At 40.8% G+C, this 15,979-nt stretch overlaps 1 protein-coding gene across 1 annotated transcript; it reads right to left on the minus strand.

Annotated features, from left to right (window-relative positions):
• Positions 1-3,236: 3,236 nt before the first annotated feature.
• On the minus strand, positions 3,237-5,819 carry LOC148039513 (gibberellic acid methyltransferase 1-like). Its single transcript, XM_087665160.1, has 3 exons — positions 4,969-5,819; positions 4,542-4,811; positions 3,237-3,910 (listed from the first exon to the last, which is right to left on the minus strand). The coding sequence occupies exons 1-3, from the start codon at positions 5,707-5,709 to the stop codon at positions 3,548-3,550; spliced, it is 1,374 nt and encodes a 457-aa protein (XP_087521286.1). The 5' UTR covers positions 5,710-5,819; the 3' UTR covers positions 3,237-3,547.
• Positions 5,820-15,979: the final 10,160 nt, after the last annotated feature.

Here is a 15,979-nt window from a genome sequence, read left to right on the forward strand (position 1 = left end):
ATTAGTCAATATTTTCTTTCCTTGAGTTTGCTTGCAAGTTTGACTCTGCAATGTTTTCTCCATTTTCTCTACAAGCAAGAATTTTTTGCGTCTCCTCTGTCATTTGTTGTTCCTTATCATTGAATTGCTTCAATTCTTCTTTGAGCTTTTGCACTTTATTTTTCTGGTCTTGCAAGGACTTTTATAACATATTTAAAGAACTCTAGGATTGTAACAAAGTCTAATGAGTGTTATATAATATTGATTGATAATATTGATGCATATAAATATTGTCACCTAAGCATTTGCAATAAACTAATGGTCCTAGGGTCATTTGGATACAAGGAACCATCTACCAAAATACCGATATTTTTCTTTCCCTCTTCTAAACAATATTGGGAAGCACTTGTTGCATCTAGGTCACACTAGAGATAAAAAAGAATATTTTTTTGAGGGAGAGAAAAAAAATCACTTTTTTGAGATTAGACATTGTTAGGGATGAAATTTACTTTTTTTTAAGGGAGAGTAAAAAAGTTACTTTTTGGGATCAAAATTATCCCATGCTAATGTGGTACTTATGAGAAGTAGTAAAACTTTAAAATGTTTTTAATCAAAATAAAAAATAATTTAAATAATCTTAAATAGGATTATGATTAGGAGAGAAATTAGGATAGTGAAGCCAAGGTTAGAGAGGAGATAGATAGGTTGCATATAAACATATACACATACATACATACTCATGCACGTACTCAAGTATTAGAAAAAGATTGCTACTCATGTCATGCTAGTCTTGAATTCATGATATATGCCAATTAGTAGTCTTCCCCTTTCACACACAAGACACAAAAAGAGAGAGAGAGAGAGAGAGAGAGAGAGAGAGAGAGAGAGAGAGAGAGAGAGAGATTTGAATATTTGAATTTAAATTTAATATGATTAAATTATATATATACACAACTATAATTTGAATGATAATACATCTAAAAGGTTTTTATATTTAAAAAATTAAATATAAATGGTGTGTAAGAACTATTATTGATTATGATTTATTTATTTTTAAAGGAGATTTTTTAATATGAATAATATTAAATATATGATTAAATTTTTAAAATAATTTATTAATTAGAATAAGAAAAATTATTTAAAATATCCATAGTTAAGATTATGATTATGAGAGAAATTAGAATAGACCAAGGTTACATAGAATGTATGTAGAACACATATACATACACACTCACACAATGATAGAAAAAGATTGCCACTCATGATATACTAGTGTTAAATTCATAATATATGCCAATTGGCAATGCTTCCCTTCCACACACACCACACAATAAGAGAGAGAGAGAGAGAGAGAGAGAGAGAGAATATAATTATGGTTTTTATATATTTGAATTTAGAAGTACTATTGTTATGATAGTATATATGTATCACTATATCTAAAGTTTTTCATGTTTAAAGAGAATAGATTAATACTAATAGAAGGATTATGATTTTTTATTATTATTTATTTATTTTAAAAATAGATACAAATATTAGAGAGAATAGATAGGTTGCATGTAAAGTGAATACACACTCATGCATGAACACTAAGTGATAGGAGAAGATTGCCACTATGCTTTAGTTAAATTCATGACACATGCGAATTGGTAGTCCTCTCCTTCCACACACACCACACAATGTGAGAGAGAGAGAGAGAGAGAGAGAGAGAGAGAGAGAGAGAGAGAGAGAGAGAGAGAGAGAGAGAGAGAGAGAGAGAGAGAGAGAGAGAGAGAGAGAGAGAGAGAGAGAGAGTGTGTGTGTGTGTGTGTGTGTGTGTGTGTGTGTGTGAGGGGTTGCCCAAAAGAGAAACAATGATATTTACATAGCCCCAAGTGGCTATTATATAGGCCTATAAAAAGCCCACTAGGATTTTGATTGGGCTCTATAGTCTTGCCAAAAAAATTAATAAGCCTATCGTGATTATCAAGTTAGTTCCAATGTGTTGAAGAGTACATAATAATCAAAGTAAACATGTTAACAAGGTAATCATGCATCCTGATTACAAAAAAATTAAAGCAATGTTGTAATATTCAATCCTTGCGAGCCACAAGCATGAGTGAGAGAGAGAGAGATAGAGAGAGAGAGAAGACCAAGATTTTCATGGGTACCACTCATTAGTTTTTCCACTTATACATTATGTACATTGTGTACATGTACAAGGGGTGCCCACTTGTTAGCCTTTGGCCATTTTCCTTTAACCCAACAAAAATATAATCTACATTTGGACTTGTTAGTGACACAAAGAGTTCCATTTTTTTATGATTATCTAAGCGTTAACCTATCATAAAATTTGACACTATGCATGTTATTAATATTGTTTTTGTCTACATTCATCCCCTTCCTTTACTTTCTCACTCTATTGTGATTCCACTCGAGGGGTGCACCTTAAAAGATGTCATTGTACTACATGTGATCAACAAAATGTTTATTTAGTTGATAAAATTTACAAGATTATATTTATCAAATGGGCTTTTTATCTACAATTTTTTAAGAAATTGTAAGTTTCTTGAAGAATAAGGGACCATTATAATACTTTATAAGTAAATGTAAGTAAAGGGTATTATTTAATACCCTTTGAACGCGTATAATATGGATGATTTCTTAAAGTTGTGCCTTAAGCATAACATATAGCCATAATGGTCACATTATTTATGTATTTATACCAATTTTATAATAATTTTCTAAACAGCAGATGAAGATCCTACTTTCGCTATAGATCAACACATGCTTGTGCATTGAAGCATGCACACACATGCCTAAACCAATCCCCCCTCCACACACACACACACACTCTCTCTCTCTCTCTCTCTCTCTCTCTCTCTCTCTCTCTCTCTCTCTCTCTCTCTCTCTCTCTCTCTCTCTCTCTCTCTCTCTCTCTCTCTCTCTCTCTCTCTCTCTCTCTCTCTCTCTCTCTCTCTCTCTCTCTCTCTCTCTCTCTCTCTCTCTCATATTATCTAAAAGGTTCATAACAACATATAACATAAAGAGTAATAACTACTAGGAAATGATAGTAAGATATTAACTCAAAATGTCACCAAAATCTTGGTTTACATGTCTTTAGGGAAAACTTGAAGAATGATCTTGTAGGGTTACGTGTTAGAAGAATATTGCCCATGAGAATAGTGGTATGGTGTAAATAAATTTGTGATCAACATTATGTTGTTACTCAATAACTCCAAATACAATCATCAATTTGCCATTGAAGTCTATCATTGTTGGTCCATATTTACTTGGACATAAAATGTGTGACAAGGCTTCTTAACAAGAGTCTTCTCTAGTCTTTGAAAGAATAATAAATAGAATTATCAATTTGCCCAAGGAATCATTTTTGGTCTTTGAAACAATAATGCGGTTCATTCTACGCCAATGTATCCAGGGATCATAGGAATAAATACAGTCATCAACTTACAGAATTTAGCAACGCTAACATGGAATCATTTCTAATCTATGAAAGAACAATGTGGTTCATTCTAGGCCAATACATCCAATAATCATAGGAACGAATACAATCATCCACTTGTCATAGAATTTAACAGCGTTGACATATTGCAATTTGAAAGCCATATACTAATTGTGTAGAAAGATGAGGCTTCTTAGCGACAATTTGTTCTAATATGTGAAAGAATAATGTAGTTCTCTCTAAGCCAATATGACCAAGGATCATAGGTTTTGTGAAGCTTTCCACAAAGCCAACCCAAAATTTTCGAAAAGCATGTGTATCTTTCAGCAATAGATTTACTTCTTCTTTGGGTAGTTGCTCTTGATCTCGCATAACTTCTAGTTTAAGAATCTCTAGCTCTGGAACATCTTCCAATGCAGCCTCTAGTTCTTTGTGGTCAAAAACATATGCTGGTATATTGAAAGTATCCCTCTCCTCACGACTCACTAAGTCCTGCATTTTAAACAAATAAGGGCTAATTAATGTGTTGCTCACGTGTTGAAGAGAGATTTAAAGTAAATAAATAAACGAGAATACACAAGTTGTAGTTTCTAACATGCTATTGGTCATCGGGGTTTGAACGTGAGATCTCAAAGATGTGGGGAGATATGAATATAAGTAGCAAAGTCAAAATTCTAATGTGGACATTGCCTAGGTTCTATCTCCTAGTCCTTGAAGGGGAGTTGCGGCGTGCAATTCTAAGTTGCCAATTGAATCTTGTTCACATGTATAGTGATTCCCATTGATCCTCCTCGAGAGAATCTCGGACTAGACTAGTCTGAGTCTTTGTCTTAGATTCTTTGGAAGAGGATGATCAATGGGATGTTCCTAGTAAGAGGTTGATCAATTATTCAAATAGTTTGAGATTTCCTTGGGGGCCCACCGCTATGTTCTCTTTTAGCATCGGGTTCCTATTACGTCAAGAAACTCCGATACTCTCTAAGCTCTTGATCAGCTCGGGGATTCTATCAATAAAATTTGTTACGAGGCTCTAACGTACCTGCTTATTAATTTCTATAATACCTGACAATTGTGATGGAAAGACCGAAATATACTGTCGTATGCCCAAAAGGAGGAGGCTCACCTCATCGACCGCCGCATCCCAGGTGGCCTGGAGGAGATCACAGGACATGAAGTCATCGACGGGGAGTTCCTGAGTCGGAGCAATCGCGAAGAGGAAGAGGATAGCGTTGGCGGCCATCTCTTGAGCTCGGCACTTGAGGAAGCGGACGAGGTCGGCCTTGGACTGTCTCGCGAAAGCTTGCTTCACCTCCGGTTGCTGGCCGTGGTTGGAGATCCAGACATGCTCTCCGTTCCATGCAGGGGACGACTTGTCCAGCACCTCGGGCGGTATCTGATCATGCATGCCCATACAAATGCACAGGAATTTGTGAGCGCGAGAGAAGGTCAAAATATTATGAAGTATTGTTATTCATGAGGTGGTCTCGGGCACGTGAGCTTCTATCATCGCTAGAATTACGAGTATTGATGTAGTTATAGTAATTATGTACCCGAGAGAGCCAGTGTAACGAGAATGCGGAGATGACGAAGTTGAGGCTTCCTGAAGGGAAGAGGCGGTCGTAGAAGGAGCCCGGCATGCCAGCCGCGTAGACCTTGGTGTTTGGTAACGTCGGCCAGTCACTTACAGTCGGGGAAGGGTTTGATGACACAGCTAGAGACTGGAACAGATGGTTGAAGTCGTTGGATGGAAGGTCCGAGAAGAAATACTGTATCTCCAGCATTCGATCATAGTGACGAGGATCTGCAGCATGCTTTATCTTCTTATTAATTACCTTATGATTATCTCGCTTATTCAGTTCGTGTAAGCCTTCCGTCAGAGCGTGCACCACGAAGCTAGCATAGGTCAGGGCGTTCTCTCCATGCGAGCATCCGAAGTCGGCTACTGCTACTTGCAGTATATCAAAATCTCGAAGATGCTGCTGTTGATCAGTAACTATTGATAATTGGGCGTCAGTCATACACGGACGTTCTTCTTCAGCTGCTTCTGCAGTTTCTTCATGTTTGCTTACAGTAGAATTGGAGCTGCTGCGACGACTGTACTTAGGCGGGCTTCTTCTGATGGCGAGGTCGATGAAGCGCCGCAGGGCCTCTGCCAGGTGTGGCTTGGCGTGGGCATGGAAGCCATAGTTCTGGAACATGGAGTTGGCGGCATAGCTGTCCTCGCCATCCCCTCCTTGCATCGTCGGCACCACAGCTGACGAGCCCCTCTGGGAGACGTCCGTGGACGGCATTACGACGATCTGTACACAAGGTGAGTAATGCTCTCAGCGATGATAAGATGGATGCACTTTCCTATAAGCTTTATAATTATATCACGGACGATGGGGCGAGACGTCGTTGAGCGTAGGCAGGCAGTCGTGTCCTTGTGACGAGGCCCTTTAAAAGGAAAGCAGAGGAGTTCTGCTGTAGAGGGGTTTCTGTAGCTATGCTGGCCGCTTCACACGTGCTTGTTTGAAATCATCGGCAAAAGGTTTGAAGTTTGGGCAGATATGGCGTGATGGATCATGGAATAGGTCGATATGATGCTATGCAATATTGCCACGTCACGCATAGGTGAGGTGATACTTTTGTCCGCCAAACCTTAATCTCCTCATAGCCGAACGTGTTAAACATTTGCAGTCACAAGGGCAGCTGCCAGCGCTACAATTCCAACCGATTAGAACTCTTATTATCTTCGATATATCCTTATTTCGACGAGAGAATATATTTCTAGGCTCTAGCCTTCCGATGAAGGATCAATCCCCTTTGAAGTTGTCGCGAGATCTTCAAGTTTGAGCCTTGGACATGGACGCATCCTTTAAAGCAGTGTTAAATTGGCTTTGAAATTTGAAATTGCCGAACTATCTTGGTGCTAGAAGAAGGTGGTACCCATAGACATCCCAAACCTCTTAGATTCAAACATGGAGACACAATCAATTTCCATAGCAAAAGGTAAGTGCCCAAGGCTAGATGGGCTCCCAAATGGGTTCTAGCAAAAAGTGATTGAATTCGTTTATCAACGTAACTTGCAACAAAATAAATTGCGAAATATGGACAAGCTCACAATATGGAAATTTCTTGAAGCCACAAAACAAAGGTTAAATTTGGAATCAATGAAACAACCTCCGTATTTTCACAAAATTTGCATAGTCGTATACCAATTAACTCTTCAATCCTCGAGATTCGTGTAGCCCAAAGCGTGTGCCAATAAGCCGTAACTTCTCCAATCCGATTTTTTCTCCGTGCGACTCTCCTCTCCTCATAAGATACAACTCTTCAGAAAACCAAGAGAAGGGCCCCTACCTACTTATTCTTTCATGCTTATATAGTTTCCAACTCCCTCAAACATGACATGTGTTTTAAAAAGCTAAATTGCTTTTCCTTAACGTTTTCCTTTTTAAAAGCCTTGAGAATTTTTCTTTTATTTTTCAACCTTTATCAAAAGCACTATTGCTTTTCTTTAAGGATGCTTTTGGTTTGTAAAACAGGCCATCATACAACATAGATGTTGGTCAAGGAATGCATTGAATAGATCAATCTTCACATTCTCTTCACGCTCTTTGAAGCATTCAATCAGCTTTGAGCATGCCTTAGTATATAAAAGTGTAATCATTTCAGATCGTGAAATAATCTCAACTGAAATGCATTTTGCTCCACCCGTCAAACTTTCCACCAACTTGCATCCTCATCATCGCTATACTCATCATCATCACCAATCATGACATCTTCATCTTCATCCATTTCATCAGTGAAGTTTGGGTCATAACTCAAATACTTGAGTGCAAGATCTAGTATCATCTCATGTAAGGAGAAACGTCTCAAGCACATTACAAAACAATACTTTCGAGTTCCCACAGGCTGTTTTCTTGAAGCTTGTCATCACTTTGAGAGGCGATTTTGTAGTAGTTCACTAACAAAGGCATAACCTCTTGCAAACGGGGGCAAAGCCTATAGCCCACATCACTGATAATTGCACTTGCAACCATGCCAGTGAGAGTTTTCCAATAGATGCTATGCTCCACTTGTATGCACTTGATGGACTCTCCGGGTCTCCACATCATTGTACACGTTGTCATCAATGTCCTCTTCATTCTCGCCCTCTATGTCCAGCTCGGCATTGTAATTTCATGCATTGTTACTTATCATCTCTGCAAACCTGTCACATAACATGTCAACATAGCTCTTGTGATGATGCCATCATTCCACATTAAACATGAAAATCACATGATTAATCAGCTAATGATTGTGTTGGCTCTCTTGTGCAACAAGAACATATAAAACCATTGGCAATAGCTATTTGTTAAGAGCACAAATAGGTGAGGAAAGGTAGATGAGCCTCTAGGGGGTTCATGGCAGCTAGTAGCAGGACAATCATAAGATGCATTTTTCTTGTTATTGACCATCGCAACTCTTTGGAAGGACATGATTTTGCAATCTTCATGTATATTGAGGTATAAACCAAGCCCATAAACAATACCATGTGACAATCCAATCCACTTTGATACAAACTGCAAATACATCCCTTGTTGTTTCTATAAAGAATGAAGTTGAGAGGAGAGAGGAGAATGAGTTGAAGAGAGAGAAAGAGAGGAGGAGGAAGAAGAAATACTAAAAGAGGAGAGAGAAAGACATGAAAGAGGAGAGAAGGAAGAAGGAAGCCATGAAAGTTGAAGATGAAGGTGAATATAAAAGCCTACTATGACGTGCTCACTTGAGACATCCTTAGCAGCATGATTTAGTGGTCCATCGAGATGATTTTCTAAGTAGCACCACTCGATACTCTTTAGGATAATACGAGGTTTACTATCTAGACTCTCTTGAGTCCACTTTGCAAATAGAAGGTATTGGCTGTCCCCATGAGAATTGATGTGAATTTTGGTTTCTAAGTAAACTAAGGTTTCCTAATTTTGGTTACTAGCATCTCAATCTTGGAGCAACTACTTGTGCTAAACCGACTCATATCACACTTGGTTCAAGGAGAGTGAGAAATGAGGGAGAGTGTGAGTACATCGATCCCTCTGCCCATGAGACAAAGTCTCACTCTGTTCCCCTAAAATGATACAGAGCCAAGATTCTTGTGTCCTAAACTATTCAAGGCTAGCTTTAAGAGCAAGAAAAATGAAGTTTTATTCAATGAATTTAATAATATTTTCCTTGACTTGCCCACCCTACAGTGCTTAATGATTAGATTCTATGACTTGTCCACTAGAAGAGGCATAAGGAGTGGCTAGATTTGTGGTTAAACTTGATGAAAGTGAGATTCTAAAATGTACAAAACTAGAGAGGGTCTCTATTACCTTGATTAATAGAGAACTTTCATCAAATCATTACAATCACCCAATGTCATTCAGTATTCAATCAGAACACAACATCTGGTGGCTAAGAGCATTCAAAGTAGATACAAATGATTTTGATATATTGTATTGGGTTTTTAATTGAACACCAATACCTGATGTTATTAAGAGACAACAAGCAGGAGAAGAGCTATTTGTTGAAGGATTTGGGAACTATAAGATTGAGTGGCACATAGCTGGTGATTTAAAGACACTTAAATGTATGTACAATGTATCAAAGGAATCCAACTCTAGATTCCCTTGTCTATATTACATGTCCCCAATCAAAGAGTTGAACTCAAGAAATTGGAATAGAGCTCCCTCTAGGCACAACAAGGATCCATAGTTTAAGCCAGTCCTAGATATTCCTTTAGTGAATGCCCATATCTGTACACTTCATGCGCTTTGTAGAATAATTGAAAAGCTTGTTCATCTTTATATAGAATTTGCATGAAAGTTGAAGCCATTATCAGCTAGAATAGATGCTATAACAAAGATTGAAAAAGTCTTATCTGCAATTGGTTTGCATGGTGGTAATGTTGTTATTGAACCAGATCTTCAAAAGTCTAAGGATGCCAATTGTGTCCCCAAAAATTGATCTATTGGTGGAGTGAAGGCTAGAAGGTTCCTAAACTTTCATGGAAGACTTGGTAAGCTAAACTCTAGGAATGGTGGCTCAACTATTAGATACAATCAATGGAAGTGCCTACATAATGCAGTTAAGGATCATGCTGATAATGAACAAGCTCAAAATAGAAAAGCCAATGTTTGGGAAACACTAGACAAAGTATTCTTTTATTGTGATAAAATAGAGTGGAATGATGATGATCTCAAAGACTTCAAAAACCAATTGAACCTTTTTAAAAAGGCAATGACAGAAGCTTGGGATAATCAACACTTCTCTCACTATATGGTAAAGAAGTTTGCATATGTACGTCTCTTTATTGTCTAACTCATATAGGCTTTTCTAATTGAATTTGTTTATTTGTTTACAATGTAGCATATTTTATACAACCATGCTCCATATTTTATCAAGAAATATGGATCTCTATCAATTTGGTCAACCCATGGTATAGAAAAATCACATTATCAAGCAAGAACAAAATACTTTAGACACATAAGACATGGAGGTGGAAGATACAAAGCAAACAGTTTATTAGAGGTCTTTCAATGGTTCTATAAACAAATTTGACACAAATTCAAGCTCAAAGGCACAATCGCATCATGTAATACATCATCTTTGGCAAGGAATATATCCATTATTACCCAAAGAAGAAAATATGGATATTTAAACTCACTACAAGATATAGACCTTATAGCGACGTTTAAAGCGACGAAAATACAAACAACAAAATTTTCCCCCGTCGTCGCAAAAAGCGTCATTATTAACAACGCCATAGAATCGTCGCTATAACCGTCGCTATATGCGTCGCTATATATAGTGACGCATATAGCGACGGTTACAGAGATTTTGCGACGCTGATAGCGACGACAATAGCGATGCGTGCAGTAAATTTGCGACGCAAATAGCGACGGTAACAGAGAAAAATAAAATTTTGTGGCAGGGAAGCAAGCTGCCCTGCCACATATAGCACTGTGTGCTGTATGAGAGCCATACAAAATAGTTTCTGCACTGCTTCATACAAAGCGTTTGCAAACAAAAAGAATGTATACTGAAATCATAAAACTGATGGATGAAATAAATACATGATATCGCATAAAATGCGATTTGTACAATCATAAAACAATATCACTAATACATAGAAAATGTCTACATAGATCGGGCGACTAAAAACTAAAGGTATGTGAGCTCTAAGGATCCAAGGGCGAGCTACAAATCGTCGTCCCCCAAAAGCTCTTCCCGCTGTAAAGGAGCATCAAACGGATTCTGCAGAAAAAGAAACAACATATCAATCCACCATACAACAATGCATTCAAATATCTCATGGTAACTACGAACAAGAAAGATGAGTGACTTACTGGGCCACCGCGTCTATACAATCGGTCGATCAATGATCTGAGACCGTGCCTCTCCGCATATCGAGTCTCAAGGCCTTGCGGATCGCGATTTGTAATGGAGTGCTGCAAAGAAAACAAAATGCTAACTATTAGAAACATGATTGTCAATACAAAGAATATCTCAAAAAAACAAATAAGCAAAACAAAAGAGAATCTTACAAAGTCCTCCAAATATGTCTTGTGGCCGCCACTCCCAAGATGATGTACCGATCCGGCCTCGATTTGTGCCCTCGCCGCCTCCCGCTGCTGACTCCAACGTCCTGGCGAATTTGTAGCCTCCTCCCTCAGTCGGTGCCAGTCGTCTGCATCTAACCACTCGGGCTTTGGAGCCCCACTCTTGATTGCCTTGCGTGCGTCGGATCGTCTATGTGACATATATGCACGCATGCAATCCATCATCCAGCCCGTAGAGAATCTATCCACTGCGGCTGGCACCAGGAACTCCTCGTGCAAGGATGCTACTATGTACTCCTTGCTCCCCTCCAGTATGTTCCTCCAATGATCTAGGACGTTGTGCCGAAAAACTTGTTGGCACAACTCCCTCATGCGAGCCATCACCCTCCTCCCCTCATCATTCATGATGATGGCTCCTGACCTGCCATCCACTAGGTATCCATAATCCCTAGGAGTGTGCCTTGTATGGGCCCTCTCCCATCTCCGTCCACGCTCCTGGGCATATCCAGGAGACCCCTGAACATCCGGTGTACCGACGGGGGTACCCTCTCCCAGAGTGCCACACAAAGGGGTGCCACCAGAGGGTGTGCCACCAAAAGGAGTGCCACCAGAGGGGGTGCCACCAAAAGAAGTGCCACCAAAAGGCATGACATCTGCCGACGGCTGCGCAAAAGCCGGAGTAACTGGAGTGGACGTCCCCACAGGTGTGACAAATCCTGGAGGTGACCGAGCTCCAGCTGAATGACGAGACGGAGACACCGTGTCCGTGTCTCCACAGCAGCACCCCCTGATCCTCCTGCAGTCGCAGTCCCTCCCTCTGGCCCAAGTCGCGAGCGTTGAGATCGTCTGCTCGAAGCTGAAGCATCTGATCGCGCCGAAGCTGATCTAGTAGAGCGCCCTGACGAAGAACGAGACAGCTCCTGGTCTGCTATCTCTCTGAATCTCGCGAGCTGATCTGGAGACATACGTGCCATCATCTCCTGAAACTCCTCATCGCTCATCCCTCGACTCATCCTGAAAATGTTGATACCTGCACAGATGGAAAATAATGTTAGAATAATCAATTTAAACTATACAAAGCACATTAATAAAATCATTTTTGAAAAATCCCTCTTAAAATGCATATCTTATCTACCTTTATGGAAGATCTAAACAACGAATTGAGTAATACAATTCTCCAAGAATGAAGTATTCTATGGTCCCATGTTAATCTCCTGACACAACTCTGCATACACTGGAAGGTCGATAGACATGTCACCACAAAATAACGAGTCTGTCTCGTTCTCAAAAAATTCTACGACTTCTGTATTTCCATCATTGTTAGCCGATGCAGGCTCCAAGCTTGCGGTGGCCTCCACCCCTTGTAATTTCGATCCCTCTATTTGCATATTTTCTTCATCTATGCCTGGAACATCACTTTGATCGTATACTCTCGCACCTCAAGGAGTTGAAGGTATAACATACCACCATCGAGGTTGTCGGGGATTTGGATAGAAGATTACATGTTCACAAACACTTACAAACCGTCTTCAAACCATTGTGACATAAACCATGTCGTATTACAATTAGCAAGCAAATGCCTAGTTGCACCTGTTCACAATGGGCCGGCAACACAAAGGTGTCGCGCAAATCCATCCATTTTTTTTCGGAATCTATTTCGAGAAATCTAGATGGACCTCGTCGAACTGTTGCGCCAGCTCCTCCAAGTACCACTTTGAACCACTGCACGTCGAATATTATCATGGAGAAGCTACGGTAATCCACCGTAATAATACTTTGCAAATTCCCAAAATACTCCATCTCATCCACAACCGTGTTCGGATCCGTTGCTCGTCACCGGCTCTCTTGCTCAAACCTTGCCATGACACCACAGTCCATTGTGGAGCGCATTTTGTCAATATGCTCCACCCGAAAATGTCGTCCGCGCGACCACGCTGCACTATATATTTTGTACTGCACATTGAAACACTCAAATTAGATGTAGCAAGAAAATTTAGATACGACACATTCTAAACCCCTCATTACCTTTGGACTACATCCCCTCGAGAACTCCCACTCCTCCATTGAGACCTCTCTCCCTTCGCTGGATGCTGCGGTCAAGGCTCCATGCAACCATCGTGTTGACATAAATCGCGGCATCTCCTCCATGCCTTCGGGATATCGAATCGGTCGGTGACGCGTACTGCGTCGGAATTCAGCTCGCGCTTCCTCTCGATCTTGCCTTGCAATCTGGTACTTGGCGAGCCACGTCTCCATGGAGGCATGGTGCAACATACAAAAGCGATTCACCTTCTCTTCCATTGAGGCATCCATTCTTTTTTCTACCCCATTTCCAACCACCACATCTCCAGTCAGCCTGTCATCGTCCTTCAGCGTCCATAGCATTTCATTGTCTGGGTCCACCGTTGGTAGCCATTGTGAGATATGCACTAACGCCTCTGACACCAACCAACCTTCCGCCATGCTACCTTCCGGACGAGCTCGTTGTCGCACAAAGCCTTTCAGGGTTTTCATGAAGCGCTCCAGGAAGAACATCCATCGCGTATGGACAGGTCCAGCAATCTCCACTTCATCCACAAAATGCACAAGAATGTGAACTTGTATCGTGAGCATGCTAGTGGGCAGGTATTTCTCAAAGAGACAGACCGTCTCAACTGCTCGCCGCCTTGCGGATTCAATAGAGGACGTCTTAATCTCTTTCTGTGAGATCCATTGCACCAAAGTCGACAGCTTGTAAATGGCCCCGCGAATTTCTGGAGTTAGGCATCCCGCGATCGCAATCGGTAGGACAAACTGCCACAAATGAGAAAGCATTAAGAATAATGGTCACTTTTCAAATTTCAAAATGTCCACGCTAATTAAAATCCATTCTGTTCACAAACCTGACATATCTTATGCCAATCATGGGATTTTAGTCCACAAACCTGACATATCTTATGCCAATCATGGGATTATAGTGTGGACATGGGACACGCTGATTAAGATACGACTCGCGGTCTTGAACAATAGGACATTCTTCGTTTGCCATCTTATCTACATTACAGCAAATAAGGCTTAAATGGATAGCTTTATGGAGATGTACGTCAAGTTGCAAGTTGACCATAAACCTTGCATTGTATATAGTAGTCGAGAGATTTTCCGATGTTATATCTCGGCCTTGTATCATGCTCAACGATTTGTTTGTCCCGGTAGATAATTTTTTGTTATATCTCGGCTTTGAGTATAAGTAATCCATTTTAAAATTAATGCGCGCCATCTATGAAATTTTATAACTATAGTAATAAAATTTATTTCAATCAATTCTACTCATAGTCATAAGACCTGAGAGAAATTATCCTATACTCAATTTAAGGGTTTCTTCTTCTATAACAATAATTTTGGGTTCATTTTGATGAAGTACGTGGCCGTATGCAAAGCACATTGCATACCATTATCAATACGTATATTATCTTAAATTTCCTTCCCTTCCCTCTCCCTCTCCCTCTCTTTCTCTCCCTCTCCCTCTCTTCCTCTCTTTCTCTCACCCTCTCCCTCTCCCTCTCGTTCTCTTTCTCTCCCTCTCTCATTTCCTCCCTCCCCCTCCCTCTCCCTCTCCCTCCCTCTTTCTCCCTCTCCCTCTCCCTCGCTCCCTCTCCCTCCCCCTCCCTCTTTCTCTCCCTCTCTCATTTCCTTCCCCTCCCCCTCCCTCTCCCTCTTCCTCTCCCTCTCCCTCTCTTTCTCTTTTTCTCCCTCTTCCTCTCTATCTCTCTTTCTCTCTCATTTCCTAAACAAGCAAAAAATAAAGTGATTTAAACATCCTCCAAGCAAAAGGGAGAGGGAGAGATACAATGCACTCTCCCTCTCTTTCTCTTTCTATCCCTCTCTCATTTCCTTCCCCTTCCTCTCCCTCTCACTCTCTTTCTCTCTCATTTCCTCTCCTAAACAAGCAAAAAATAAAGTGATTCAAACATTAAACAAGCAATAGGGAGAGGGAGGGAGAGAGAGAATGCACTCACCCTCCTTCTCCCTCTCTTTCTCTTTCTCTCCCTCTCCTATTTCCTCCCCCTCCCTCTCCCTCTCCCTCTATTTCTCTTTCTCTTTCTTTCCCTCTCCCTCTCCCTCTCCCTCTCCCTCTCTTTCTCTCTTACTCTCTCGTTTCCTCTCGTAAACAAGCACAGAAGAAAGTAATTTAAACATTAAACAAGCAAAAGGGAGAGAGAGAGAGAGAATGCACTCTCCCTCTCTCTCTCCCTCTCCCTCTCTTTCTCTCCCTCTCTCTCCCTCTCCCTCTCCTTCTCTTTCATTTCCTCTCCTAAACAAACAAAAGAGAATGATTTAAACCTTCAACAAGTAAAAGAAAGAGAGAGAGAGACTCACCAATGAGATATGGCGAGCGTGGGCGGCTTCTCTTTGCAACGAGGGCTCCTCCTCTCCTTCGTAAACAACGACGGTGGCGGTGGCGGCTGCGGCGGCGGCGGCAAGTCTCTTCCTCCTCTTCTCTCACAAAGCCTTGGCTCTCTCCCTCGCTCTCTCCCTCGCTCTCACTCTCAAAAGGCGAAGAAAACAAAATGAAAACGGCGCTCTGGTTTCGGCCGCGCTTTTTTTCCCTGCGGCGTCACTATATGCGTCGCTATTTGCGTCGCATTTTAGCGACGCTATTTGCGTCGCGCGACGCATATAGCGACGCCAATAGCGACGCCGATATCTACCGTCGCTAATCGGTGTCGCTATTGCCCCATTCCCTTGTAGTGACTCTTGTGCAAAGCAAAGATATTCTGAATGGTTACAAACTAGACAAAGAGATGGAAAAAGATGGATTTCAAGAAACCCTTAACATCTTTTAGCCTGACTCTGTTGCAGAAGAGTCTTTAGTTTTAGGGAATTCATTGGGTAGGCTCTAAGAGAATCTTTTGTTTCATCCCACTCGATGAGACCTCTACATTTCAGGAACTCTTGTTTCCTATAGCCTGGAAGGAGCTTCAAATTCTTGGCATCTCCTACATGGGAGAGCAAATAA

The sequence above is a fragment of the Lygodium microphyllum genome, chromosome 2 (genome assembly GCF_053477565.2).
Source record: "Lygodium microphyllum isolate KBCC chromosome 2, Lygodium_microphyllum_v1.1.10, whole genome shotgun sequence".
NCBI lineage: Eukaryota > Viridiplantae > Streptophyta > Polypodiopsida > Schizaeales > Lygodiaceae > Lygodium > Lygodium microphyllum.

What these genes read in the sequence shown, in the direction of transcription:
- LOC148039513 (XM_087665160.1), bottom strand. Translation starts at nt 5,709, where the DNA reads ATGCCGTCCACGGACGTCTCCCAGAGGGGCTCGTCAGCTGTGGTGCCG. An exon ending in CGTTACACTGGCTCTCTCGG is followed by an intron (nt 4,812 to 4,968) that starts GTACATAATTAC and finishes ATGCATGATCAG; the next exon opens with ATACCGCCCGAGGTGCTGGA. An exon ending in GGGATGCGGCGGTCGATGAG is followed by an intron (nt 3,911 to 4,541) that starts GTGAGCCTCCTC and finishes TTTAAAATGCAG; the next exon opens with GACTTAGTGAGTCGTGAGGA.